The sequence below is a fragment of the Sus scrofa genome, chromosome 6, assembly GCF_000003025.6.
Source record: "Sus scrofa isolate TJ Tabasco breed Duroc chromosome 6, Sscrofa11.1, whole genome shotgun sequence".
NCBI lineage: Eukaryota > Metazoa > Chordata > Mammalia > Artiodactyla > Suidae > Sus > Sus scrofa.
Window position 1 is genome coordinate 54524172 of NC_010448.4, and position 27506 is coordinate 54551677.

The 27506-nt window shown below is 53.7% G+C and overlaps 2 protein-coding genes across 14 annotated transcripts; one reads left to right on the plus strand and one right to left on the minus strand.

Annotated features, from left to right (window-relative positions):
- On the minus strand, positions 1-5529 carry PIH1D1 (PIH1 domain containing 1). 3 transcript variants are annotated; one of them, XM_005664716.3, is made up of 10 exons: positions 5395-5529; positions 4183-4276; positions 3813-3879; positions 3262-3441; positions 1708-1769; positions 1528-1609; positions 1011-1140; positions 709-784; positions 253-396; positions 1-123 (listed from the first exon to the last, which is right to left on the minus strand). In XM_005664716.3, exons 2-10 carry the CDS (start codon positions 4270-4272, stop codon positions 94-96), a joined length of 861 nt encoding a protein of 286 aa, XP_005664773.1. In that variant the 5' UTR covers positions 4273-4276; positions 5395-5529; the 3' UTR covers positions 1-93.
- On the plus strand, positions 4734-27474 carry ALDH16A1 (aldehyde dehydrogenase 16 family member A1). 11 transcript variants are annotated; one of them, XM_021094740.1, is made up of 18 exons: positions 5368-5542; positions 10979-11081; positions 12267-12393; positions 13238-13416; positions 13500-13577; positions 13702-13883; positions 13970-14122; positions 14584-14769; positions 15131-15226; positions 15428-15564; positions 15723-15828; positions 15911-16041; positions 16394-16561; positions 16868-17069; positions 20880-21065; positions 21399-21521; positions 23595-23702; positions 24430-27474. In XM_021094740.1, exons 1-18 carry the CDS (start codon positions 5453-5455, stop codon positions 24637-24639), a joined length of 2565 nt encoding a protein of 854 aa, XP_020950399.1. In that variant the 5' UTR covers positions 5368-5452; the 3' UTR covers positions 24640-27474. The 11 variants fall into 11 exon arrangements, with proteins under 11 accessions (XP_020950403.1, XP_005664792.3, XP_020950399.1 ...); XM_021094738.1 differs by having other exon boundaries at positions 5377-5542; positions 16217-16561; XM_021094741.1 differs by having other exon boundaries at positions 5377-5542; positions 16437-16561; positions 16849-17069.

Genomic DNA, 27506 nt, shown 5'->3' on the forward strand with positions numbered 1-27506 from the left:
CAAAGGCAAAAAATCTTTTATTTCAGGTTTAGGGAAGCCACCAGCCTCCCCTCTTCACACAGAAGCACAGGGAGACACCCGGTCAAGAAGGGGCTACAGAAGAGGCATCGCCACCATCAATTGCTGAGGAGACAGAAGAAGAGGAGAGAAGAGTCAGGACTCGGGAGTCCGGCCCCCAGCCCCCTCCTTCAGACCCAGGAGTCCAGGCCCCTCAGCGTCCCTGGTTCCTTACAACCCCAGCCCCGCAGGTACCTTTCTCTTCCGATGGAAGGCTGCCTTGCTCTCATCACCGTTGATCCGCAGGGGGATGTAGGCATCCAGATGGTACAGCTGCTGGGGGCCCGTCATCACCAGGCGATTCTCCCCAATCTCCAGCGACAGCCCAAGAGCTCCATCCTGGGGATGCACTCCCATCAGCCCACCCGCCCCTTCCCAGCAACAGGGCGATAAGATCGTGGACCAGGGAGAACTCTTGCATCTGGGGATATCATATCTAAAGACTCTAATCTAGGAGGTCCCTGGTGGCCTGGCACTTAAGGATCCAGCATTGCTACCCCTGTGACTCGGGTTTGATTTCTGGCCCAGGACCGCTGCATGCTGTGAGCACAGCCAAAAAAAAAAAGGTGGCAGGTGGGACAGAGTAATCCCCCTCTGAGACCCCAACCCTTCCAGACCTCACCCTCCTGCTCTGGGGGAGGGTGCACTCACCAGTCTGGGGAGGTCGATTTCCGCTAAGAGGAGGTCAGGGGCCTCCAGCCAAAGGTTCAGATGAGGCTTCTCGGGGCTGGGGAGGAACAAGACCCGGCATGGCCATGGTGGAGAGCCGCTAGGGCTGTTCCCTCTCTTCCCTCCCGGCCTTTGGCCTCAGGACACCTTCCCAGGGGAAGGTCTGTTTCTCCTCCCTCTAGGTTCACAGAGTCTTAAGACACTGATCCCCGTGGAGAGGGGGGACGGGGGAGATTCCAAAGAATGTTGGGGAGACAGATGACAGGGACCCAACAAATGCCCACCGGTCCTCAGGTGTAGGGGAGTCGGGTGTGTACAGGTTCCCCAGCTCCTGGATCCGAGGACGCTGCTGGGAGCGGATGTTTTGCTGGGAGATGGCACCCAGGAAAGGTCTGTTCTTCAAAACGCGCCACTCTGGAGGAAGGGTCAAAGGTCCCATGGGCTCAGGCTTTCCTTTGCTCCTCCTCCTCCTTAGGGAGAGTAGGGGTCTAGCACGGCCAGAGCTTCAGGAGAGAGGCTCCAACCCCGCGGAGGATGACAGGGAGCTGACCACAGCCCAAGGCTGGCGACAGGAAGGCCTCCCAGCCTGCGCCCCGCCCTCTCAAGCGGTCGGGATCCGGCCCTCGTCTGGAATCCCGAAGGCACCTGGCCTCTCCGGCTCCCTCTCCCAGAACGGCACAGCCCAGGGGCTCATCCGACCCCCGCCCTCACTAACCACCCCCACCCCCCACTTCTCCCAGGGGCTGTCCCCGGGCTGCCCCAGGCTCTGTTCCTCCCCGAGGCCCAGGCCCCAGCCCCCACCTGGATTCAGTCGCAGGCTGTATTTGTCCTCAAGGCCCTCCCTGGCGATGGTGATCACCAGCTCTCTCAAGAAATCGCTGTTCTAGGAGGGAGGGTGGGAGGGAGAAGAAAGGCAATGGGGGAGGCCTGGGGGGGGAAGAGGCCCCCCGCCCAGGCCTCCCCCGCAGCCCCGCCCCCAACCTGCATCCTCCGGTAGAAGTCGCTGTTGACAGCTACGTCGTAGGCGGTACAACCCTGGCCTTCTGCGGGAGAGAAAGGGGGTGAGACCCCCAGGCCTCCGTGGGAACCCCACCGGCCGGCAGAGCTGGGGAAAACACAGTCCCGGACAGCAGCCACAGACCCGGAGAGGGTTAGGAAGCCGAGATCTGCACGCGCAGGCCTCCTGCCTTCCTCTCCCGTCCTTCCCCATCGGGTCCGGAGCTGACCCTGCCCCGCCTCTGCTCACAGCCCTCCCAGGGCTCCCCAGCACCGGTCGGGGGTGTGGTCTGCCCCTCCCCTCTGGAGAGAAAGCTCACTTTCCCAATGAGGGCATCCCTTTATTTTTAATTCTTTATTCATTCATTTTTATTATTTTAGAGCTGCACCCTTGGCATATGGAAGTTCCCAGGCTAGGGGTCGAATTGGAGCTGCAGCTGGGAGCCTACACTACAGCCACAGCACCAAGGGATCCGAGCCGGGTCTGCGACCTACACCACAGCTCAAGGCAGCGCTGGATCTCCAACCCAGTGAGCGAGGTTGGGGATGGAACCCACACCCACATGGATACTAGTCAGGTTTGTTACCGCCAAACACAACGAGAACACCCCTCATTCCTTTAAATTTCTTCCAGTAGGAGTTCCTGCTGGGGCTCAGAGGAAACGAACCCAACTAGTATCCGCGAGGATGCAGGTTCCGTCCCTGGCCCCCACTCAGTGGCTTAAGGATCCGGCATTGCTGTGAGCTGTGGTATAGGTTGCAGCTGTGGATTGGATTTGGTGGCTGTGGTGTAGACCAGCAAGTGCAGCTCCAATTCAACCCCTAGCCTGGGAACTTCCATATGCCAAGGGTGCAGCCCTCAAAAAAAATTTTCTTCTGGTCTGGAAAGAAATTACTGAATTACTGACCAATCCAATTCGATCATTCCCTCCAGCCTCTGGACCCCTCTGTCCTCTGCTGAGAACCCTCTTCTCTGTCTTGGCCTGATGAACTCCTGAGGTTCCTTCAGATCTTATACCCAACACCTCCTCCTCCTCCAGGAAGCCTTCCCTGATCCCTCAGTGCAAGTGAAGACCCTCCTCCAGCGGGGCACAGAATCACACCGTATGGAAATCGCATCTGCCTCCTTTGCCCTCATCCAAGACTAAGAGTTTCTCAAGGGCAGCTTCTGGATTTGATGAGTCCCTACTCCCCAGGGCACTGGCCAAAGCTTCATCCCAGGAAGCTTCAGGGGACACATGTGAGCTGCCCGGGGACTCCAGCCAGGAGATCAGCTAAGGAGCACCTGCCCAGCCCTCTCTCGCCCTGGGATAGAGCAGGGAGAAGAGTCAGCCTGGCCAGGTGACCAGAACCGGGACTGTCCAGTGCAGGTGCTGGATGCCAGAAGGCTTGGGATATGCCACGGGGAAGAGGATCAGATCAGGAGGCCGGGTTTCTAGGTCCTGAAGGGGAAGCCAGGGTCTCAGGCCCTGGCTTCTTGGATCCTTGGGAAGAAAGGACCAAGAGGACTAGATTCCTGGGGCCTCTCAAGGCACTGACTTGCATCCAGTTCGGCATGCGGCTCTCCCAGACTCATGGGGATGCGGAACCCGGCTTGGTCCTCCTCCAGCATTTGAAGCAGCTCGTCCTCAGTCAAGTCAGCCGGAGGAGGGATGGAGGGAGAGTGACAGATGTTGATGAAAACCTTGCCTTCAGATGAGTTGGTCTTTATGCAGAAACCTGGAGCAAATGGGTTTGGCCGTGACCCTCTGTTGCTGCCTGGATCTCGGGGTCCAGCCTTCTTCTGATCTGTCGCCCTCCTTGAGTATTAGTCCTCCACTCTCTGGGGCTGTTCCCCTCCCCGCCCTGGAATTTCTGACTACCTTTGAGTCTTCGTCCCGCTGGTCACACCTGTCCTCCCTGCCTCTCTTTGGCTCTTGGCCCCTTCCCTGCTCTCTGGGTCTCCATCACTCCTCCCGCTCAAAGCCTCTCTACCCCACCATTACTGTTTCTCCTCCCTCCCTCCTCTTCCTGTGTCCCCTGCCCCCCAGTCAGGGTCCACCTCTCTCTGGGACACTATCTCTTTCTCTTTACGTTTCTGTCTTTCTCACCAGGTTGAGGTTGTATCTGTGTAGATTCTGGTCGGCTTGTTTGGGCTTGCTGGAGCTCCTTGGAGGCCTGTGTGAAGGAAAGCAATTTTCAAGTTTGGCCTTTGTGCTATCAGAACCCCCTCATTCGTTTCGCAAATGTTTACTGAGCAATTTTTATGAATACTAGCCAGGCAGGGCATAAGACATACTATGGCCCCTTCCTACCTTGAGGAATCTGAAGAACAAGCCCAATTTTGCTCCCATGTCTTCCAGAGACTAGCAAACTTGAAGGTAAACAACTACAATTCCCGCACGGACGGACACACACACACACACACACACATATGTATTCCCCGAATCCCCAGGGACCCAGGAGTGCGTTCAATCGCACCTGCAGCAGCAGCTCCTCGAAAGGCGTCGTCTCCGTGCCCATCGTCTCTGCTTCGTTTAGCTCCGGCACCAGCAACGTCGAGTCGGCCATGGCCCTGGGGGAGAGACCTTGGCGTCCTCAGCAACCCCGGCGTGGGGGAACCATCGGCGGGATCTGAACTCTGAGACTAGTTCCTGGGCCCTTAACCAAATCGCGACACCCACTATTCTGTATGAAAACCTGAGAATCTGGCCCGAGACACTTTCACTCAGACCAGATACTGTCGTCAAATCTCTTAAGAGCCAGTGTCTCTAGATGCTAAGTCCTGCGTGCCAAAGGTGCAAACTACAGCCACTCTTTTGATCCCTGCGTAATCAGGAACTTGAGTAAGTCACACTACCCCAACGCTTCATCAATCCTGCAACTGTATTCCGTTACCAATCACAGACCAATCTAGTCCAAGGCTGAAGCCACGCCTCTCATCTCAACCAATCAATACAAAGTCCTGATAGTCACTAAATGCCACACTTCCTGCGGGATTCAAGCCACGCTTCCGGCTCCTTCCGGATAGCCGACTCCGGCCAGTAGCTGGGCAAATCTGTCACACTTTAAGAACATTAATTTCATGGAGTTCCCGTCGTGGCGCAGTGGTTAAGGAATCCGACTAGGAACCATGAGGTTGCGGGTTTGATCCCTGGCCTTGTTCAGTGGGTTAAGGATCCGGCGTTGCCGTGAGCTGTGGTGTAGGTTGCAGACGCGGCTTGGATCCCGCGTTGCTGTGGCTCTGGTGTAGGCCGGTGGCTACAGCTCCGATTGACCCCTAGCCTGGGAACCTCCATATGCCGCGGGCGCGGCCCAAGAAATAGCAAAAAGACAAAAAAAAAAAAAAAAAAACATTAATTTCAGTGTCCATCCTAAGACTCTCTTTTGACCTCTGAACAACCACCTCGTTCCAGAACTAGATTCTATTCTCGATAAAATGTATTTAGGACTAAAAACTGCAATTCCGGTATCCAACACAAACAGGATAGCGAGACGCTGGAGCTCTCACAACTATTTGAAGTCACTCACACTTTCGTTCCCCATTCGCCCCGCTCTGAGGACTGCGCATGATCCAAACTACACTTCCGTGCGCAGACCCATGGGCGGGGTCACCAGGTCCTGGGCGGGGTTACGCTCTATCTCCCATAGCCCCGCCCTTTGGGTAGGAGGGGGCGGTGCTACCCTTCGGACCTCGAGGTTTCCTCCGGCAGAGCGCCCTGCAGTCGGTGGAAAGCGGCGGGGGAGCGCGATGGCCGAGACGTGTACAGGATCCCGCGCCAGCGAGATCTTCACCACGCTGGAGTACGGACCCGTGCCGGAGAGCCACGCATGCGCACTGGTGAGGGCTCGCCCGGCCCGCGCTGCCCATCCCCCTCCCCAGTCTTCGGAGCCGAGTTTTGCGCGCGGACTCCCACGATCCACCGCGGCAGCTCAGTAACTCCGCCCCTCTCAGCTCCCGCGATTCCCGCCACTCCTTAGGACCCACCCCTGGAGGATGGTTTGTTGAGCTTCTTAGAGTTGCTGCCTCAGCCCGATAGTCTCTTCTCATGAGGCCCAGTGGCTGTCCCGTTACATGGTCCAGAATTCACGGTGGTGCTTCGCCGAGGGTGCTTCCGAGAATCCCCCGAGGGGGTCCTGTGATTCATCAAGGCCCCCTCATAACCTCCCGCGATTCCCTGGGGGGCTCCCGTGATCTTCCGAGGACTCAGAACCCACGTGTAGACTTACCGTTGATTCCTCAGAACATCCTATGGCTCCCGAGTTTCCCCGGAATTCCTGGAGGGGCTCCCTTGATCAACCAGAGACCTCCAAAACCTCCGCGGAGCCGCCGTGATTCCTCAGGGTCACCTCAATACTCGTGGGGTTCCTATAGTCTCGGGAGTTCTCAGAACCCCAGAATACATCAGAACTTTCTGTAATAACCTTCAGCCCCTCAGAATAACCCCATGGGGCTCCCGCGACCCCTCCGTATTCTTCAGGACTTCCATAAGACTCCCGTGATCCCTCAGGGTCCCCCAAGAACGCTCTTGGGGTTCCCTATAAAAGTAGGGTGCCTCGAATTTTCTGTAACTACCCTCAGCATTCCCCCACGGGGCCATCATGAAGGCACAGGGCCCTCTAGCGCCCGGGCGTGAGAAGCTTGGCCTTTCCTGGAGGGAAAGAAGGAGGTTGGAATAATGGTGAGACCAGAGCCTGCCGTAGGCTCTGGAGATGGAGAGGAGGGAGTGAGGCAGAGACGCAGGAGGGACAGGGTTTGCGTGTTGAGAGGGCAGGGACAAGGCCGCGGGTCTGTGGCTGAAAATGTGGCCTCGGATTTAAGTCCCAATTAAGTCCTCGGAGACAGTTTTAAGGAAGGGAACAAAGAGCTTTATTGCTTTGCCACGCAAAGGAGGACACAGCAGGCTGATGCCACAAAACCATGCCCTGCCTGGAGAGGGGATATCAAGGAGTTTTACAGGTTTAGCTCGGGAGTCAGGGTTATTGATTGAGGGGTCCTTGTTACTCGCACCCATAGATCATTTCAGTGTCATCAAGGCCGGCATCAGCGGGTCCCGTGATGGTTTCTGGTTGTCTTCGTGCTTATCATTCCTTGACCTCTGTGGACTGAAGATTGCTTACAGGGAAGGGGTGTTAGTGCTTGAATTAGAAGAGAAAACACTAGGCGCAATATAACTCTAGAAAGTAACCGTGAGTAAAAGAAAGCAGTTAGCAAGGAAGAGATCATTTGTGAAAAACCGGACACTAGGTGCAAGATAATTAGAAAGTATTAGGAGTTCCCGTCATGGCTCAGTGGTAACCCGGCCAGTATCCGTGAGGACTCAGGTTCGATCCCTGGCCTCGCTCACTGGGTTAAGGATCCAGCATTGCCATGAGCTGTGGTGTAAGTTGCAGACGCAGCTCAGGTCTGGCGTGGCTGTGGCTGTGGCCAACAGCCACAGCCCTGATTCAACCCCTAGCCTGGGAACTTCCATATGCTGTGGGTTTGGCCCTTAAAAAAAAAAAAAAAGAAAAAGAAATATATAAATAATAGAAAGTAAATATTAGTAAGAAGTTAGTGGGCCAAGGTAGGACATAACATAATGGAGACTGTTTTAACTGGTTTTATTTCCCAATCGTTAACTCTTGAGTCAGCCTTTTTTTTTTTTTTTTTTGTCTTTTTTTTTTTGCCTTTTCTAGGGCTGCACCCGTGGCTTATGGAGGTTCCCAGGCTAGGCGTCTAATCAGAGCTGTAGCTGCCAGCCTATGCCAGAGCCACAGCAATGCCAGATCCGAGCTGCGTCTGCGACCTACACCACAGCTCACGGCAACACCGGCTCCTTAACCCACAGAGCGAGGACAGGGATCGAACCTGCAACCTCATGGTTCCTAGTCAGATTCGTTAACCACTGAGCCACAACAGGAACTCCTTGAGTCAGCCTTTTGAGACTGAGGGGAGGCTAAAGGAAAGGTCTTTTGCTTCAAAACCCAAAGATTTAGGGTCTGGTACATGGTTTCCGATCTGGCTCAATCCCTGTCCTCCCACCTCACTTTCCATGATGAACCCAGAAGGAAGAGGGTATCAGAAAGGTTGGGAAAGGGCCCTGGGCTTGGTTATCACATGCTGAGAATGAGAGAGACCTGAGGACCTCAGGTCACGTGCAGGAGACAAATGCAACTGTGCTTGGCCCTCCAGTCTGGAGACAGGGACCTCATAGTGGAGAGATAATTGAGGAGTTCCCATTATGGCGTGGCTGAAACAAATCTAACCAGTATCCATGAGGATGTGGCTTCAATCCCTGGTCTCATTCAGTGGGTTAAGGATCTGGCAGTGCCATGAGCTGTGGTGTAGATTGGCAGCTGCAGCTCCAATTTGACCCCTAACCTGGAACTGCCATATGCCAGAAAAAGAAGAAAAAAAGAGAGAGAGGGATAATTGAATGGTGGGGAAGAGCTCCCGCTGTGTCTTGGGAGCTCTGGGACATGGGTTAGATCCCCAGCCCTGCATGGTGGGTTAAGGATCTGGCATTGTCACAGCTGCTGCTTAGGTTGCAGTGGTGGCTCGGAACTGATCCCCAGCCTGGGAGCTCCATATGCTGCAGGGTGGCCAAAAATGGGAAAAAAAAAAAAAAATAGGACAATGAGATGATCTGGAAATATAGTGTAGACTCAGCTAAGAGGATATGGGATGGAGTACAGAGAGTTCCCATACTCGGAGGCTGGTTAGAGATGAAATCCTGAAACAGCAGTAGTGTGATAACAGTTTATATTTATTGGGTGCTTTCTATGTGCCAACCTCTGTGCTTAGCATGATCTCATTTAATCCCCAAAACAGCTATGAAAGGGGATTATTGCCTTGAGCTCACAGAGGTTTGAAGAGTTAAGTAATTGGACAACTGTCGTGGACATAGCTTTAAAAAAGGTGAAACTGGGATTTGAACCTAAGCCCTGGGATTGCAGAGCGCACACCACCCCCTGCTTTCCCCCAAGCTCAATCTTACAGTCTGTGGGCCAGACTCAACAACAGATGTGTTTTCTTGGCCTGAAACCGATTTTTTTTTTTTTGATGTGAACTGGTAGATAATGGATTCCATGTAAACATCCGGGATTCCAGCTTCTCTTGAAAATAAAATTCCCAAGTTTGGCAACCTTTGCCTCACATTCCCTGACAAAAATCATCTGGACCCAATAGCTAACTGGCTCTTTGGGCAGTGCGTGAGTTCCTTTTCCCCACCAGGCCCTCTTCTCACACCAGTGTGGCCTGCCAGGACCCTGTGGAACATTCTTTTGGTGGTTTTGTTTTTCTTTTGGGGGAAAATTTTGCAAACATCCACAGAGTACATAAATTAGGAACTCCCGTTTACCCATCACTCAGTGCCAACGAGTGTCAACACTTCATCCAATGTCGTGTCTCTTTGGCCTCTTTTTTTCTGGAATGAGTTAAAACCCAGATGTCACGTTATTTTCCCATAAATATTTGAGTCTTCATTTCTGACTGATAAAGACTCACTTTGTAACATAACCACAAGGCCATTTTCACATTAACAAGCACTCTTTTTTTTTTCCTGAGTTTTATTTATATATTTTCCTTTCTCAGCCACCCTACGCCACAGCTGCAGCAATGTGGGATTGACCCCACACCACAGCAGTGACCTGAGCCACCTCAGTGACACTACCAGGTCCTTAACCCACTGAGCCACATGGGAACTCCTACGTTTTTGAAAGAGTTGGGGATATACAAACATGAGCACAGGGGCTTGTGCATGCTGCAGGTGTGGCCAAAAAAGGGGGGGGGGTTGTTCCCATCATGGCGCAGCGGAAACGAATCTGACTAGGAATGATGAGGTTGCAGGTTCGATCCCTGGCCTCGCTCAGTGGGTTAAGGATCTGGCATTGCCGTGAGCTGTGGTGTAGGTTGCAGGCGCCGCTCGGATCCCAGTGGCTGTGGCTGTGGCGTAGGCTAACAGCTGCAGCTCTGATTTGACCCCTCGTCTGGGAACCCCCATATGCTGCCAGTGCAGCCCAAAAAAGAAAAAAAAAAAAAAAAGAAGAAAGTCATTTCTGTTCAAGAAGATCATTTGTCTATGGGGAAGAAAAGGTTTTATTAATCCTTTGTTTACATTCTCCTGTATAAAAGTCAACAGGACCACCCTTGTGCATTTCTGGTGGGAATGTGAAATGGTGCAGCTGCGGCTGAGACCAGTTTGGTGGGCCTTCCGTAAGCTACTCAGGGCATTGCTCTGTGACCCAGGAGCACCGCTCTGAGGTATACAGGCCCCAAATAAAGAAACACAGGTATTCACACAAAGACTTGTGCTCAGATGTTCATAGCAGCCTCATTCACAAAAGCCCAAGGCGGAAATGACCCCAATGTCCATCCGCTGGTGAGTGGATGGATAGAATGTGGTCTCTGCCGACAAGGGAATAGCATCCATCCATAAAGAGAAATGAAGTTCATGGGAGTGCCCTGGTGGCCTAGCAGTTAAGGATCTAGCTTTGTCACTGCTGTGGTGCAGGTTTGATCCCCAACTAGGGAACTTCCGCATGCCATGGGCCCAACCAAAAAAAAAAGAGAGGGAGAGAGAGGAAGTTCTGATCCATGCTGCCATGTGGATGAACCTCAAAGCGGGCACACAAAGTCACATATTTGTCGGATTCCATTTATGTGAAATTCCAGAATAGGCAAATCCGTAGATATACAAAGTAGATGACTTGTTGCCAGGGCTTGAGGTCACAGTAAGAGGGAGAGTGCTTAATGGGTACTGAGTTTTCTCTTGGGGTGATGGAAAAGTTCTAGAATGAGATAGTGGAGATGGTTGATTAACACTGCGAATATACTAGGAGTTCCTACTGTGGCTCTGTGGGTTATGAACCTGACGAGTGTCCATGAGGACTTGGGTTTGATCCCTGGCCTCGCTCAGTGGGTTAAGGATCGGGCATTGCTGTGAGCTGTTGTGTAGGTCGTAGACGCAGCTTCTGGTGTTGCTGTGGCTGTGGTGGAGGCCGGCAGCTGCAGCACCTGTTCAACCCCTAGCCTGAGAACCTTCCATATGCTGGGGGTGCAGCCCTAAAATGCGAAAGATAAAAGAAGTGAATGTACTAAATGCCCTGGATTGTACATTTTGAATTGGTGAATGTTATGCATTTTTTTATGTCTATGTGTATTTTCCTCCTACACAGGTAAATACCTGATGTAGCAAAGGGAGCAGGTATCCCCCTCCCAGAGGACTCTGGGTAGGAATTGAGCTCCCCCAGCTGCCTCTCAGACCCCTTTCCAAACTGTCTCTGCCTCCCCCAGGCCTGGCTGGACACCCAGGACCGGCTCTTGGGTCACTATGTTAACGGAAAATGGTTAAAGCCAGAACACCGGAGTTCAGTGCCTTGCCAGGATCCCATCACAGGTATGCCATGTGCTCCAGGCTTGGGAGGGAGAGGGGTCAGGGGCCCCAGACGTAGCCACCAACAGCACCCCATTCTCTTTGCCCCCTTAGGGCAGGGGGTAACTGGTGGGAGAAGGCTGAGATTTCTGGCTCCTCTTTTGTTTTTCATTTTTTAATGTTTTATTGAAGTATAATTGATTACAGCATCCTAATCATTCCTGTTGTACCGCAAAGTGTCTGGCTCCTCCTGATAACAGTCACCCTCAGTATGGCTCCAAATCCCTGTGGGCGCTTTTTCAAGTCACCGTCTATTAACTCTCCCCCTTGGGGGAGTTCCCGTCATGGCTCATTGGTTAACGAATCCGACTAGGAACCATGAGGTGGCGGGTTGGATCCCTGGCCTCGCTCAATGGGTTAAGGATCCGGCGTTGCCACGAGCTGTGCTGTAGGTCACAGACTCGGCTTGGATCCCACGTTGCTGTGGCTGTGGTGTAGGCCGGCAGCTACATCTCCGATTAGACCCCTAGCCTGGGAACCTCCATATACCGCGGGTGTGGCCCTAGAAATGGCAAAAAGACAATAAACAAATAAATAAATAAATCTCTTCCTTGGGAGTTCCCTGGTGTCCTAGCAGGTTATGGATCCAGTGTTGTCACTGCTATGGCTCAGGTCACTGTTGTAGTGCATGTTTGATCCCTGGCCTGACAACTGCTGCATGCCACGGGTGCAGCCAAAAGAAATAAATAATAAATTAAAAATTTTAAAATTTAGACTTCCCACTGCGGCTCAGCAAGGTAAGAACTTGAGGATGCATGTTGGATCCCTGGCTTCACTCAGTGGGTTAAGGATCCGGCATTGCCGCAAGCTGTGGCATAGACTGCAGATGCCGCTGGGATCCAGCGTTGCTGTGGCTGTGCCATAGGCTGGCAGCTGCAGCTCCCATTTGACCCCTAGCCTGGGAAGCTCCATATGCCACGGGTGCGGCCCTAAAAAAAAAATCTTTTCCTTACCAGTGAGACACAGTCAGAGTAAAGACTTAGAGATTTGTCCCCATTTGGCTGATGATAAAACTGAGACCCAGAATGCAACAGGAGACCAGCTTTACTGCCTTGGGGCTGCTCCCAGGCTCCAGAAATGTCATTCCTGCCAGTTCTGACATGAGCTGCCCACCTTCCATTTGGATTCCCCCCCCATTCACCTCCCCAGGAGAGAAGCTGGCCAGTTGCCTGCAGGCACAGACTGAGGATGTGGCAGAAGCCGTGGAAGCGGCCAGGGCCTCTCTGGAGAACTGGAGCACACTCCCTGGAGCCTTTCGGGCCCAATACCTGACCAGGTAATGCACTTGACGTTTGGACCCCAGGTGGGGAAGGACTTGAGAACAAAGCCTCTGTTTCCTGGAGTTCCTGTCGTGGCTCAGCGGTTGATGAACCTGACTAGTATCCATGAGGACGAGGGTTCCATCCTGCCCTCGCTCAGTGGGTTAAGGATCTAGCATTGCCGTGAGCTGTGGTGTAGGTCACAGACATGGCTGGGATCCCTCGTTGCTGTGGCTGTGGTGTAGACTGGCAGCTGTAGCTCCGATTCGACCCCTAGCCTGGGAACCCATACGGCATGGGTACAGCTCTAAAAAAGACAAAGAAAATAAATAAATTTTTTTTTTTAAAGACTGTTTCCCAGTATCCCACTGAATTCACTGGCAGCGAAGCCTCATATTCCCGGCATGCCTTTGAGCCTTCAGCAGCCAAAACATCCATTTCCTACTCTCTGCCTGCACTAGTAATGGCAAAGCCCATTTCCCAGAATATCCTTGGGACTCATCATGGTGCCATTTCTCAACAGCTCACTGGAGCTGGCGAAGCCCCCAAAACTTTTCCAGCACATTCTTGGGGAAGTTAGAGACAAAGAGTCCAACTCCCAAGGAACAATTGAGATGAGAGGCTAAGCTTTCATTTCCTAGCCCCTTTGGGGGATTATGGGAGGCCGAGATCCTTAGATCCTGAGATACTCTCCGGTTTAGAGTTTCCCTGACTACATTTCCCATAAATCCTTGGTGCCCTCCTCCTCTGGTAAATAGTGGGAATGCCCCACAGATTCATGGGGATTATAGTTCGGGTGTGCAGGGTGTGTTCCAGGCCTGGGGCGGTGGGAAATGACCATCTCCCCTGCTTGCTCCACAGGCTGGCCAAGATGATTCAGAAACACCAGCGGCTGTTCTGGACCCTGGAGTCCCTGGTTACTGGACGGGCCGTTCGAGAAATTCGAGACAGGGATGTCCCCCTGGCCCAGCAGTTGCTCCAGTACCATGCAATCCAGGCGCACACCCAGGAGGAGGCACTGGCAGGCTGGGAGCCCACGGGTGAGAAGCAGGAGTCCCAGCCCCCAGCCGCCTCCTCCCTCACTGTCCAGCAGTGCCCGCCCCAGTCTCATTTGTTCTTGCAGGAGTAATTGGTCTCGTGTTGCCTCCCACATTCTCCTTCCTTGAGATGATGTGGAGGATTTGCCCTGCCCTGGCCGTGGGTAAGTGATTGGCTGGGGCTGCTAGGTCTGAGGGAGGAGGGGCTGGGCTCCAGACCCCTGGGTCCGAGGGAGGAGGGGCTGGGGGCCTGGACTCCAAGGTCCTTGAGCTGCCCGCCTTCCCCAGGCTGCACTGTGGTGGTCCTTGTGCCCCCAGCCTCCCCGACGCCCCTCCTCCTGGCCCAGCTGGCAGGGGAGCTAGGCCAGTTCCCAGGAATCCTCAATGTGATCAGTGGGCCTGCCGTCCTGGGGCTTGTCCTGTCCTCCCAGCCTGGAGTCCAGAAGGTGGCCTTCTGCGGAGCAGTCGAGGTATTTTCAGGGCTGGGGCGGGGTGGAGGTGCATCTCAGACGCCTTCCCGGCTCCTCTGTGGCTGATGCTTGCACGGATCCCACAGGAAGGCCGTGCCCTTCGGCGGTTCCTGGCTGGCCAGGGTCCCGAGCTGGGCCTGGCGCTGGGGGCGGAATCGCTGCTGCTGATGACGGAAGCGGCGGATGTGGACTCGGCGGTGGAGGGCGTGGTGGACGCGGCCTGGTCCGACCGCAGCCTGGTGAGACCCATGGGCGCGTGGCCTCTGCTGTCCGGGGAGCCGTGCCCGGCTGTCGCCAGAACTTGGGGCCCCGGGTCTTCCTTCATTTGAATTTGCAGTTCTTGGCGTCTCCAAACTGCCGCAGTCCTCACCCCCGCAGCTTCCTGAATCTCCACGAACCAGCTCTCCGTGTCTTGATTGTCGGGGGGTGGGGGGCGGGGGCCCTCTGAGTTGACTCCCTTCATTTTTCTGAGCATCCCTGTCCTAGTTTTCCTACCTCTCTCGTCACTCTGGCCCCGGCTTTCTGTAACCCCGCATCCGGCCTGGGCTTTGGGCCTCAGGGAGTCTAAGGTCCGCACCTCTTCTTCCTGACCCTCCTCTGATCTGCACATGGATGTCCCCCAGCCTTGCCCTCTGTGGGGCTGTGGCCCGCCTATGTGGCCCCCAAGTTTGCCAACCCTGACCCCCCCGTCTCTTAACAGGGGGGCCTCAGGCTCCTCATCCAGGAGTCTGTGTGGGATGAGACCATGAGGCGGCTCCAGGCGCGGATGGGGCGGCTTCGTGGAGGGCGAGGGCTGGATGGGGCTGTGGACATGGGCGCCCGGGGGACTGCTGCACGTGACCAGGCCCAGCGCTATGTGAGCGAGGCCCAGAGACAGGGTGCGCAGGTGAGCCAGGGTGCAGACTCTGAGGTGCCAGGGAAGGAGGGACCTCAAGATGCAACTTCTGGATCTGAGGGGGCCAGAGCTGGGGACCTGGATCCTCAGTCTGATGGAGCCCTGGGGGCCTGGAGCCTGTGTTAGAGAAGAGGGGGTGGGTGCTGGATCCTGGGTCCAAGGGAGGAGGGGCTGGGGGTCTGGACTCCTGGGTCCGAGGGAGGAGGGGCTGGGGGCCCTGGATCCTGGGTCCAAGGGAGGAGGGGCTGGGGGTCTGGACTCCTGGGTCTGAGGGAGGAGGGGCTGGGGGCTGGATCCTGGGTCTGAGCGGGGGCAGAAATGGGCTTGTAGACCTATTTCTCTTCCCCCTCAGGTGTTCCAGGCTGGCAGTGTGCCCTCAGACAGCCCATTCTTTCCCCCAACCTTGATCTCTGACCTGCCTCCAGCCTCCCCGTGTACCCAGGCGGAGGTGAGCGCCTTAGGGTCCCAGACACGTCTGTCCACCCATCCTCAGCCAACATGGGCAGCAGCAACACACAGAGGCCCCTGGGGTGACCATTTTGGACTGGGTCTGGGGGCTGCTGGCTGCTGTAGGCTGGACTCCTAGTGGGTGGGGTGTTGGAGGGAAGGGCTGGCCAGGCTGCCTGAGCCCCCTTGTCACCCCCTCCAGGTGCCATGGCCTCTGGTCGTGGCCTCCCCATTCCGCACGGCCAAGGAGGCACTGGCCTTGGCCAATGGGACGCCCGGAGGAGGCAGTGCCAGCGTTTGGAGCGAGAGACTGGGGCAGGCCCTGGAGCTGGCCTACGGGTCAGTTGACACCCTCTGGGACACACAGGGTGGCCTGTCGGGATGGCCCGAGGCTCCGCCTCCATGCCGCTCCTTCTCTGTGGGTCTCTCCCCTGCCCGACCCCCAGCTCTGATTCCCCCCTCCCCCCTCAACGTTCTGTTTTTCTCTCTCCTCACAGGCTCAGGATGGGCACAGTCTGGATCAATGCCCACGGTCTCAGAGACCCGGCGGTGCCCACAGGTGGCTGCAAGGAGAGTGGGTCTTCCTGGCACGGGGGCCTGGATGTGAGTGGCCCCCTCCCCGCTCCCCCCGGCGGCGTCCACCTTGCACCCGCCTCCCGCTCTCTCAACCCCATCCTTCTCCCAGGGTCTCTATGAGTATCTGCGGCCCTCAGGGACCCCTGCCCGGCTGCCCTACCTGTCCGAGAATCTGAACTATGACACCTTTGGCCTCGCTGTTCCCTCAACCCTGCCAGCTGGGCCTGAAACAGGGCCTAGGTGAGCTGTTCTGAGAACTACAACTCCCAGAACCCCTGGTGCGTGGCAGGGGAGGGGGAGGCGGTGACGGGCTCCCCTGTGGGCTGGAAGGAGCTGCGTTAGACCCACGGACAGGTCCCTGAGTCCCGCTGAGAACTGCATCTGGGCCTTATAGCCTCACCGCCCCACCCGCCAGGCCTGATGAGAATCACTTTTGCGAAATGAAGTTCCGTGTCTCTGAGACTCGCGGGGCCGGGAATGTGGGGTCCCGCAAAGGCTCCTGGGAGCTGGAGCGGCGCATCCCCTGGCCTGGGGCCCGGGGTCTGAGCCGCCCCTGCCCCAGGAGCCACCCTCACACCTCGCCCTACTCCAGCCCAGCACCCCCCTATGGGCTCTTTGTGGGGGGCCGTTTCCAGGCTCCTGGCGCCCGGAGCTCCAGGCCCATCTGGGATTCCCACGGGAAGCTCCACGGCTACGTGGCTGAGGGCGGAGCCAAGGATATCCGTGGGGCCGTGGAGGCCGCTCACCAGGCCGCCCCTGGGTAAGGAGCGGGGGAATGTCAACCTGCAACAACAGCCCAGGGGTCCTGGGGTGTCAGAGAGGGGAGTCTGAAACCCCAGGACTGGGCTGATGCTGAAGGGACATGGGGTCTGGACCCCGAGGGAGGACGGGCTGAGGAGTCTGAGTTCCCAGGGCTCGTGGGATGTGGTTCTGGCCCCTCCCTCTCCTCCCCGAGCGGATGGGCTGTGGGGCCTGGACCCTCGGGGCGAGGGTTGTGGGCAGAGGTGGGGCACCCGGGAAGAGTCAGGATGGGAAGCCCACCCGCAGTGTCCCCGTCTGCCCGCAGCTGGGTAGGACAGTCACCAGGGGCCCGGGCGGCCCTGCTGTGGGCCCTGGCAGCCGCCCTGCAGCGCCGAGAGTCCACCCTGGCCTCGAGGCTGGAGAGACACGGAGTGGAGCTCCAGGTGGCCAAGGCAGAGGTGGAGCTGAGCGTGAGGCGGCTTCGGGCATGGGGGGCCCGCGTCCAGGCCCAAGGCTGCACCCTACAGGTGAGAGGGGTCTGTGAGCTGGCAGACGGGGCAGGTGGTCTGGAGTGGGGTCAGAGCAAGGGCTCCATAATGAGCCAGACTGGGGATCCAGGCCCAAGTGGCCTCACCTCTCTGCACCTCATTTTCCTAGTCTGTGTAATGGGTATCCAGCCCACCTCATAGAATAGTGTTTCAAATTGTTGTTAGTGATCCATTACTGGGTCATAAAATTAATTTAGTGGGTCATAGGCCTGTTTTGGTATCTTGTATTTTGTTTTTAGCAAAAAAGAATAGGATAGAAAATATACAGTATGCTGCATAGATTATTGCTTGGTATGAAATTTGTTTTCATTTATATGTATAATAATATGCAACCAAATATGGATCCTGGGTTGGTCTGAAATATCTGGCAGCCAGTGAAGAAAAGCATGAGGATTCAGTGAATCATCCATTGGCTCAGGTGCAACCAGGACTAGAGATAATAGGAAGAGAATGGAAAGAGAGCTGGTTGTGGAGTTCCCACTGTGGTGCAACAGGTTAAGGCTCCACATTGTCACCTCAGGTGCGGCTGTCAAAAGAAAAAAAAGGAGGGGGAATCCACGTTGTCTCTTTGATGGCGTGGGCTCGATCCCTAGCAGAAGATCCACTGTGGCTGGGACTCGATCCCTGGCCTGGGAACTTCCATATACCAGCTCCATATGGGTTCGGCCCTAAAAAGACAAGAAAGAAGCGAAGGAAGGGAGGAAGGAAGGCAAGCGAGTTACTTGACGGTATTGACCTTGAGACGTTGTTACGAAAACTGAGCTAAGAGCTTAATGTCTGAGGTATAGCCAAGGGCTCCGAACACATCTGCTGTGGATGGCCAACAAGCAGATGAAAAGATGCTCAAAATTCTTAGTCGCTGGAGAAGTACAAGTGCACACTCTGGTGAGAGGTATCAGGAGGCGCCTTCTAGAATGGCTGAAATCACCAACCTTACCAGTGCTGGTGAGGACACAGAGAAATTGGAACTCCCACCCTGCTGGCGGGACTGTCTTGGGGGCAACCACTTTGCAAAATAGTTTGGCAGTTTCTTAAAAAGAGTTTTTTTTCTTCTTTTTTTTTTCTTTTTTGAGCCACACTTGTAGCATATGAGATTCCCAGGCTAGGGGCCCAATAGGAGCTACAGCTGCCAGCCACAACCACAGCAACATCAGCTCTGAGCCATGTCTTCAACCTACACCACAGCTCACGGCAGCTCATGACAATGCCGGATTCTCAATCCACTGAGCGGGGCCAGGGATCGAACCCGCAACCTCCCAGTTCCTAGTTGGATTAGTTTCCACTGTGCCACAACAGGAACTCCTAGAGTTCTTTTAAAAAACAACAAAAGGAGTTCCCGTCGTGGCGCAGTGGTTAACGAATCCGACTAGAAACCATGAGGTTGCGGGTTCGGTCCCTGCCCTTGCTCAGTGGGTTAACGATCCGGCGTTGCCGTGAGCTGTGGTGTAGGTTGCAGACGCGGCTCGGATCCCGCGTTGCTGTGGCTCTGGCGTAGGCTAGTGGCTACAGCTCCGATTGGACCCCTAGCCTGGGAACCTCCAAATGCCACGGGAGCGGCCCAAAGAAATAGCAAAAAGACAAAAAAAAAAAAAAACAAAAACAAAAACAAAAAAACAAAAAACCTAGGGAGTTCCCGTTGTGGCTCAATGGAAACAATCTTCCTGGGAACCGTGAGGTTTCGGGTTCGATCCCTGGCCTCGCTCAGTGGGTTGAGGATCTGGCATTGCCATGAGCTGTGGTGTAGATTGTAGACACAGCTTGGATCCCGAGTTGCTGTGGCTGCAGTGTAGGCCGGTGGCTATAGCTCCAATTGGACCCCTAGCCTGGGAACCTCCATATTCTATGGGTGCAGTCCTAAAAAAAAAGAAAAAAACAATTAGAGTTCCCGTTGTGGCTCAGTGGGTTAGGAACCCAACATAGTGTCGTGAGGATGTGGGTTGGATCCCTAGCCTTGCTCAGTGGGTTAAGGATCTGGCATTGCTGTGAGCTGTGGTGTAGGTTGCAGACACGGCTTGGATCCGGTTGCCATGGCTGTGACATAGATCTTGGCAGCAGCTCTGATTAGACCCTTAGCCTGGGAACTTCCATATGCCGCAGGTGTAGCCTTAAAAAATTACATAAACTCTTTATTTATTTTTTTTTTTTTAATTTTTTTGGCCATGACCAAGCCCAAGGATCAAACCTGCAGCACAGTGGTGACCCAAGGCACTGCAGTGACAATGCTGGATCCTTAACCTGCTGTGCCACAAGGGAACTCCTAAATATATTCTTAATATATGATCCACCATGATTCCTAGTTACTTACCTAAATAAATTTGATTTCTAGGTTTTAACCCAAGAGAAATGAATACATATACCCATACAACGATTTAGGCACAAATGTATATACTAACATTTATTCATAGTAGCCAAATGTGCGATCCAGGAGTTCCCTGGTGGCCTCGCAGTTAAAGATCCAGCATTGTCACACACACAAAAAAAGAATTAACAAATTGTAACCTTTGGAGTTCTCCTGCTGCAGAGCAGGTTAAGAATCTGACATTGTCACTGTAGCAGCTTGGGTCACTGTTGCTGTGACACAGGTTCAATCCCTGTCCCAGGAACTTCTACATGCTGAAGGTGCAGCCAAAAAAAATTTTTTTACCCTTTAAAGTACATTCAGTTTAGTGATAATCAATTATATTCAATAAAGCTTTAAAATACACACACACACACACACACACACACACACACGAGCGCAAGCGCACGCACGCAAACCCACCCGCCAGGTTCTGAGATCTCTATACATATTAACTCATTCTATCCTAACAGCAAATCTCTGAGATGGGCATTATTATTATCTTCATTTTCTTTCTTTTTCTTTTTCTTTCTTTTTTTTTAGGGCTGCACCCACATCATGTGGAAATTCCCAGGCTAAGGGTTGAATTGGAGCTGCAACTGCCGGCCTATGCCACAGCCACAGCAACGCAGGATTTGAACCACATCTGCAACCTCCACCACAGCGCACGGCAACACGGCTGGATCCTTAACCCACTGAGCAAGGCCAGGGATTGAATCTGCATCCTCATGAGTACTAGTCAGGTTCATGACTGCTGAGCTGCAGCAGGAACTCCTATTGTCATCATTTTTAAAATGGGAAACTGGAATTCCCATTGTGGCACAGCAGAAACAAATCCAACTAGCATCCATGAGGATCCGGGATCAATCCCTGGCCTCGCTCACTGGATCAGGGATATGGCATTGCCATGAGCTGTGGTGTAGGTTGCAGGCTCAGATCCTCTGTTGCTGTGGCTGTGGTGTAGGCCAGCGGCTGCAGCTCCAATTCAACTCCTAGCCTGGGAACTTCCATATGCCGCGGGTTTGGCCCTAATAAGCAATAAATAAAGAAATAAAAATGGGAAACTGAGGCCCCAAGAGATTAAGTAACTCAGCCAAGGTCACAGAGCTGCTGTGAACCTAGCATCTGGTTCCAGAGTCTGTGCTGTGAACTGTCACCTGGTTATGTTATTATTATAGGAGTTTTTTGTTTGGCTAGGAGGTGGCCATGCCCACATGGCGTGCAGAAGATCCCAGGTCAGGGATCACACCCCAGCCACGGCAGCAATCCAGGCTGCTGCAGTGACAACAGCAGATACTTAACCCGCTGCACCACAAGGGAACTCCATATCGGAGTTATTATGGCGAATCAGAGTTGGGGATGCGAGAAGAAAAAGGGCGGGTAATAGAGAAGCCTGTGGGGGGCAGCCAGGCTCCCCTGCCCTGCCCTTGACCTCCTGCCTGTCCCTGCAGGTAGCAGAGCTGAGAGGCCCCGTGCTTCGGCTGCGGGAGCCGCTGGGTGTGCTGGCTATTGTGTGCCCAGACGAGTGGCCCCTGCTTGCCTTCGTGTCTCTGCTGGCTCCCGCCCTGGCCCACGGCAACACCGTGGTCTTGGTGCCCAGTGGGGCCTGTCCCATCCCTGCCTTGGAGGTCTGCCAGGTACAGTTGCCTGCCTGCCTGCTGTTGCTCCCAGTAGCCTTTGGGGCAGTAGATGGATAAAAGGTGCCCCAGAGCCTGCAGGAGCTCAGCTCTCACGCCACCCCCTTGGTAACCATGGTAACCCCAGCCTGGTATCCAAGCCTTCATTCCTTGCAGACCCGCTGATGATTCTCTCTAGACTGTGAGCCATCACCCGTCAGGACCCCAGTCCCATTCCTTCCAGGACCCCCACGGCCACTCCCCAGATGCTCCCTCTTCACCCTGACCCCAGTGCCCGGGGACCTCCGACTCCCCTCTTCCTAACCCTGGATGACCCGCTCTCCCATCCCCTAGGATATGGCTGCCCTGTTGCCAGCGGGCCTGGTGAATGTGGTGACAGGAGACCCGGACCACCTGACCCGCTGCCTGGCCTTGCACCAGGACATCCAGGCCCTGTGGTATTTCGGATCCGCCCAGGTACCTTTCATTTTGCCATCTTCAGTGTCTTAAGCTTCACCAACACGGACTTCCTTTTCTGGGAACCTGGCTGCACCCCCTTAGAACTCCCGGTGCTAAGGGGGAGAGACCCCATGGCCACCAGGTTCTGAGGATCTCCTTAGCAACAAGGACCTGAGAGCCTTCCCCACCCAAAGACCTAACCTCATTGGACAACCCGTTGCTAAGGACCACACCCTAGTAACAGAGCCAGCAGCCCATGCCCACCCTCTTAAACACCCCCCCCTCCCCGATGATAAGAGGTGGGAATTCCTTGTCAACAAGAACCTCGGGCTCCCATTCCTTCGAATGTGGGCTGTTAAAGGGAAGGAAATTCCACAGCCAGAAAGGTCAGCCTTGTTTCCCTCAGCATCTGGAAGGTTTGCGTGCTAGGAGCTGAACATTCTAGCCACAGAGCCTAGGTCAGGCCTTTAGGCTCCTCCTCAGTCATAGTCCTTGTTGCCAAGGAAGCAGCTGCTTAGCCACCAAGCAAGTGGAAATGCTGAGCCCTCTGTCTCCCTTCGCCAGGGCTCCCAGTTTGTGGAGTGGGCCTCAGCAGGAAACCTCAAGCCGGTGTGGGTGAACAGAGGCTGCCCACGGGCCTGGGATCAGGAGGCCGAGGGGGCAGGCCCAGAGCTGGGGCTGCGGGCAGCACGGACCAAGGCCCTGTGGCTGCCCATGGGGGACTGATCACCCAAGCGCCATTCGGTTCCATCTGGGACAAATGAGATGGACCCCAACCGATGCCAGACGTCTGGAACTTTCCTTTTATTATGGTTCCCGTGCCTTCCAATAAACTCTGACCAATCTTGGCTTTGCTTCTGAGGGGAGGAAGGGAGGAAATAGCAGCTTCTGGTCTATTGAGGCCATTTCAGTCCTGAGCCTCCGCCACCCAGTGGGCTGGCGCCCAGACAACGCAGTGTTTGTGGAACAGATAAAGGGGACTCTGAGAAATCTCGGACAGGGCTTCAGGGACGCTTGTCTCTTCTGATCTTTTCCATCCGGTGGCTTCTGCTCACAGGCACTCTCTGCCTATGCATTGCCTCATAATCCATGGTGTGCTGGTATAAAATAAAATACAGTAGTTCTCTGGAATAAAATAAAAGCCCCGGTAAGTAACTTTGGCCCATTTCCGTGGTGTAAACGCTCTGATCATGTCAATTTCAAGCTCCAGAATGGGCTGACAATTCCTGAATTTTTAACAGTCAGCTCCCACAAGCCACTCCGGCATACCACTGTTTTAGAATTCTTTCTTTATTTTTTTGGGTGTACCCGTGGCATGCAGAAGTTCCCGGGCCAGGGATCGAACCCATGCCACAGCAGCCACCCTGGCCCACAGCAGTGACAACACTGGATCCTTGGCCCACTGTACCACCAGGGAACTTCCTAGAATTCTTTCTGATGCAACGAACCCACTCACACTAGCTTAGGGTAAAAGGGAATTTTCTGGAAGACTACAGAGATATGGAAGGTGGGCAAGAAACACGGGCAGGTACCCCAGGTCCTGAGAACCTGAATGCAGGCAGGAGCTGAGACAGGTCCTGTTGCTGTGGGCCATGTGGTCTCTTGAGTCTCTTGTATATGTCTGCCTGCTTCATGCCAGATCTTTCTAGTCATGTGACTCTAGGAGAGCTTCCTAACTGCTCTGGGCCTCAGTTTCCTCATCCATAAATTGGGGCTAATCATCCCAGCCTCATTGGGTAGATTCTGTGATGGGTACACAGATCATGCTGTTAATTCGAGGTTGCTTTTGTCCTGGGGCAAATGAGAACAGGCAGCCTCCCGTCAGTATTTGCCAGAAGCTGGGCAGAATAGATCACCTCTCCCAGGATCTGGATGTTTGGACAGGAAAGTCCCTGGAAGGCCCTAGTTCCTCTCTGGGGTTCGATAACTTCTTCCCAGATGCCCTGGGCTGCCTCAGTGCCCTTCCTGTTAGTCCTGTGGCTTTAACCAGCCAAAGCCCACTGCAGTGGGTCTGGACCTGCAGCCACCCCACAGAGGAGCCTCGCGCCACACCTGAGGGAGAGAAAATCTGATTGGCCTGTCTTGGAACAGGTATCCACTTCTGGCCCAATCAGCTCTGGGTTCGCACAAATCAGTCGAGTGCCTGGGAAGACAGGCACGAACAAGCCGGCGCTTAGCCTCCTGGACCTCATGTCATGGGTGAGAGGTGTATTCGTTTCCTGTTGGTGCTGTGACAATTAGCACAAAGATCGTGGCTTAGGGAGTTCCCACTGTGGCTCAGTGGTAATGAATCCAACTAGCATCCATGAGGATGCAGGTTCAATCCCTGGTTAAGGACATGGCGTTGCTGTGGGCTGTGGTGTAGGCTACAGATACAGCTTGAATCCTGCATTGCTGTGGCTGAGGCATAGTCCAGCAGCTACAGCTCTGATTCAACCCCTAGCCTGGCAACCTCCATATGCTGCAGGTGTGGCCCTAAAAAAAAAAAAAAAAAAAAAAAAAAAAAGTTAGTGGCTTAAATAAAACAACGTAAATGTATTATAATTCTGGAGGTCAGAAGTCTGAAATGGGTTTACTGAGCTACAATCAAGGTGTCAGCAGGGGCTGAGAATGTCCCAAGGGTACTAAGGAGCCATAGAGGGTCTGTGAACAGAGGAGATGTGGGCTCAGCTCTGGTTGAAAGATACACAGACCTGACCTGGGGTGGCAGGAACAGTACTAGACTGTAGAAGACACCTTTCCCAGCTCGAGTGTGTGCATCTGTGTGAGGTGAGGGCGAGAGAGGTGGCAAAAATCTTCCTAAGGAAAATGCCGCCTTCACTGAGTCACCCCCCGCCCAGGTTTCTTGAAGTTCAGTAGACAAATTAAAGTGGCATGTATTTCAGTTGTACAATGTGATTTTTTTTTTTTTGGCCACGACGTGCAGTGGCTTGATGCAGGATCTGTTCCCAGACCAGAAATTGAAGCTGGGGCACAGCAATGGAAGCACCAAATCCTAACCACTAGACCACCAGGGAGCTCCCTACAATGTAATTTTTTTTTCTTTTTTTTTTTTTTTTACTTGCCCACCACATGCAGAAGTTCTTGGGCCAGGGATGGAACCCAGGCCACAGCAGTGACAACACCAGATCCTTAATCTCTAGGCCACCAGGGAACTCCCCAATGTGATTTTTTTTTTTAAGTGTGCAACGTGATAATTTAATATACATATGCATTGTGACATGATTACCACAATCAAGGTCATTAACATACCTGTCACCTCACATCACTTTTTTTTATCTGTAGTGAGAAGAGTTAAGACTTTTTTTTTTTTTCCTCTTTTTGCCATTTCTTGGGCTGCTCCCACATACACCACATCTTCTTTCTCCATTAATCAATACACTTAGGTCGTTTCCATATCTTGGCTGTTGTGTTTTTTGGTTTTGCTTTTGTTTTTCGGGTTTTTTTGTTTTTGTTTTTTCCCTCATGTTCATTACCGCTGAGCCACAGTGGGAACTCCTTGGCTATTGTGAATAACACTGCAGTGGACACAGGAGTGTGGTATGTCTTTGAGACCTTGATTTAATTTATTTTTGTTATTTACCCAGAAGTACAATTGCTGAATTACAAAGTAGCTCTACTTGTTTTGTTTTCCTTCCTTCCTTCTTTCCTTCCTTTCGTCCTTCTTTTTCTTTCTTTCTTTCTTTCTTTCTTGGCCAAGTCCACTGAAAGCAGAAATTCCCAGGACAGGGCTCGCATCTGTGCCGCACCAGTGACAACCCTGGACCTGCTGAGCCACCAGGGATCTACTTGTTTGTTTGTTTGGTTGGTTTTTTAGGGCGCACCTGTGGCATATGGAGGTTCCCAGGCTAGGGGTCCAATCGGAGCTGTAGCCACTGACCTGCACCACAGCCACAGCCACGCGAGATCCGAGCCGCGTCTGCGACCCACACCACGGTTCACGGCAATGCCAGATCCTTAACCCAAGGAATGAGGCCAGAGATCGAACCCCGAAACCTCATGGTTCCTAATAGGATTCGTTTCCGCTGCGCCACGATGGGAACTCCTCTACTTGTTATTTTTTGAGGAATCTTCAGAACTTTTTCCACAGTGGCTTAGCAATTTACATTCCCACCGACAATACCTAAGGGTTCCCTTTTCTCCACACCCAACACTCTTTTTGAGCATCGCCTTCCTAACAGGTGGGAGGTGATAGAGCTCACTGTAGTTCTGATTTGCTCTTTGCTATGGTCAGTGATGCAGCGAGTCTCGAAGAACAAAGAGGATCTAATTAGATTCAAAAAGTGAGGGGAGGGGAAGGAGTTCCTGTTGTGGCTCGGTGGTAACAAACCCAACTAGTATCCAAGGGGTCGCAGGTTCCATCCCTGGCCTCGCTCAGTGGGTTAAGGATCCAGCGTTGCCATGAGCTGTGGTGTAGGTCACAGATGCGGCTCGGATCCCATGTGGCTGTGGCGTGGTGTAGGCTGGAAGCTGCAGCTCCAATTCAACACCTAGCCTGGGAACTTCCATATGCCACAGATGCTGCCGTAAAAATACAAATAAATAAATAAATAAAGTGAGAGGAGAGCATCCCAGGCAGAAGAAACAGCCTGTGCAAAGGGCCTGAGGTGAGAAACTGCCTTGAGGCAACTAGTGGTTTTAGGGGTGACCCCAAAAGCTATGTCCACGTCCTCTCCCCCTGGAATCTGTGAATGTCACCTTTTTTGGAAATAGTCTTTGCTTGGAGTTCCCGTCATGGCACAGCGGAAACAAATCCGACTAGGAACCATGAGGTTTCGGGTTCGATCCCTGGCCTTGCTCAGTGGGTTAAGGATCTGGTGTTGTCATGCGCTGTGGTGTAGATTGCAGACGCAGCTTGGATCTAGCATTGCTGTGCCTGTGGTGTAGGCCGGCAGCTGTAGTTCCAATTCGACCCCTAGCCTGGGAACCTCTATATGCTGTGGGTGCGGCCCTAAAAAGACAAAAAAAAAAGGAAATAGACTTTGCTGATGTAATTAAGGATCTGGAGATGAGCTCTCCTGGGTTATCCAAGTGCCCCCTGCATCTAAACACACGTGTCCTTATAAAAGACAAGCGAGGGGAAAAGCCATGTGAAGATGGAGACAGAGATTGACCTCAATTTCTAGCCTCCCTCCCCTTCCCGGCTCAGTGGAGGTGAGCTAGCGAGTGAAGCGACATCCTGTGCCTCAAAGCCCCAACCCTCTAATCACATGACTGGTCCTTCGGGTCCTAACCAGCCGCGCCCTCCCCCCACCTCCCGCCGTGCATAACAAAGGCCCTCCTACGACTGACCTGGAAGTGGCAAGGACTTCCAGGAAACAGCCAAAGCCTCCCCAGCGTGCAAGGAAGGAAGTTAGCATCCACTTCATTTCACAAATTAACAAATTCATTTCACAAATTTTTTTTTTCTTTTTAGGGCCATGCCTGCAGCATATGGAAGTTCCCAGGCTAGAGGTTGAGTCGGATCTGCTGCTGCCAGCCTACACCACAGCCACAGCAACGCCAGATCCTTAACCCGCTGCGCCAGGCCTGCATCCTCACAGACGCTGTGTCAGGGTCTTAGCCCACTGAGCCACAACGCCAACTCCCGTTCATTTAACAAGTATTGATTGGAGTTCCCTGGTGGCTCAGCATGCGTTGTCACTGCTGTGGCATGGGTTCCGTACCTGGCCTGGGTATGGCCAAAAGGAAAAACAAAACAACCCCCCCCCCGAAAAACCCACCAGGAGTTCCCGTCGTGGCTCACTAGTTAACAAACTCAATTAGGATCCATGAGGATGAGGGTTCGATCCCTGGCCTTGCTCAGTGGGTTAAGGATCCGGCGTTGCCGTGAGCTGTGGTGTAGGTGGCAGATGCAGCTCAGATCCCGAATTGCTGTGGCTGTGGCGCAGGTGGGCAGCCCTAGCTCCAGTTGGACCCCGAGCTTGTAAATTTCCATGAGCCACGGGTGGGGCCCTAAAAGAAAAAAAAAGGAAGATAAGTACTCTGTAATGGTGTGTCAGA

Coding starts and splice junctions, on each gene's coding strand:
- ALDH16A1 (XM_021094738.1), top strand. CDS start 5,453: ATGGCCGAGACGTGTACAGGATCCCGCGCCAGCGAGATCTTCACCACG. Junction 15,829..15,910: donor CCTGGCACGGGGGCCTGGAT/GTGAGTGGCCCC, acceptor TCCTTCTCCCAG/GGTCTCTATGAGTATCTGCG. Junction 16,042..16,216: donor GGGCCTGAAACAGGGCCTAG/GTGAGCTGTTCT, acceptor CCCACCCGCCAG/GCCTGATGAGAATCACTTTT.
- PIH1D1 (XM_005664716.3), bottom strand. CDS start 4,272: ATGGCCGACTCGACGTTGCTGGTGCCGGAGCTAAACGAAGCAGAGACG. Junction 3,880..4,182: donor TCGAGGAGCTGCTGCTGCAG/GTGCGATTGAAC, acceptor TCCTTCACACAG/GCCTCCAAGGAGCTCCAGCA. Junction 1,770..3,261: donor GCATGCCGAACTGGATGCAA/GTCAGTGCCTTG, acceptor TCTCTCCCGCAG/AAGGCCAGGGTTGTACCGCC.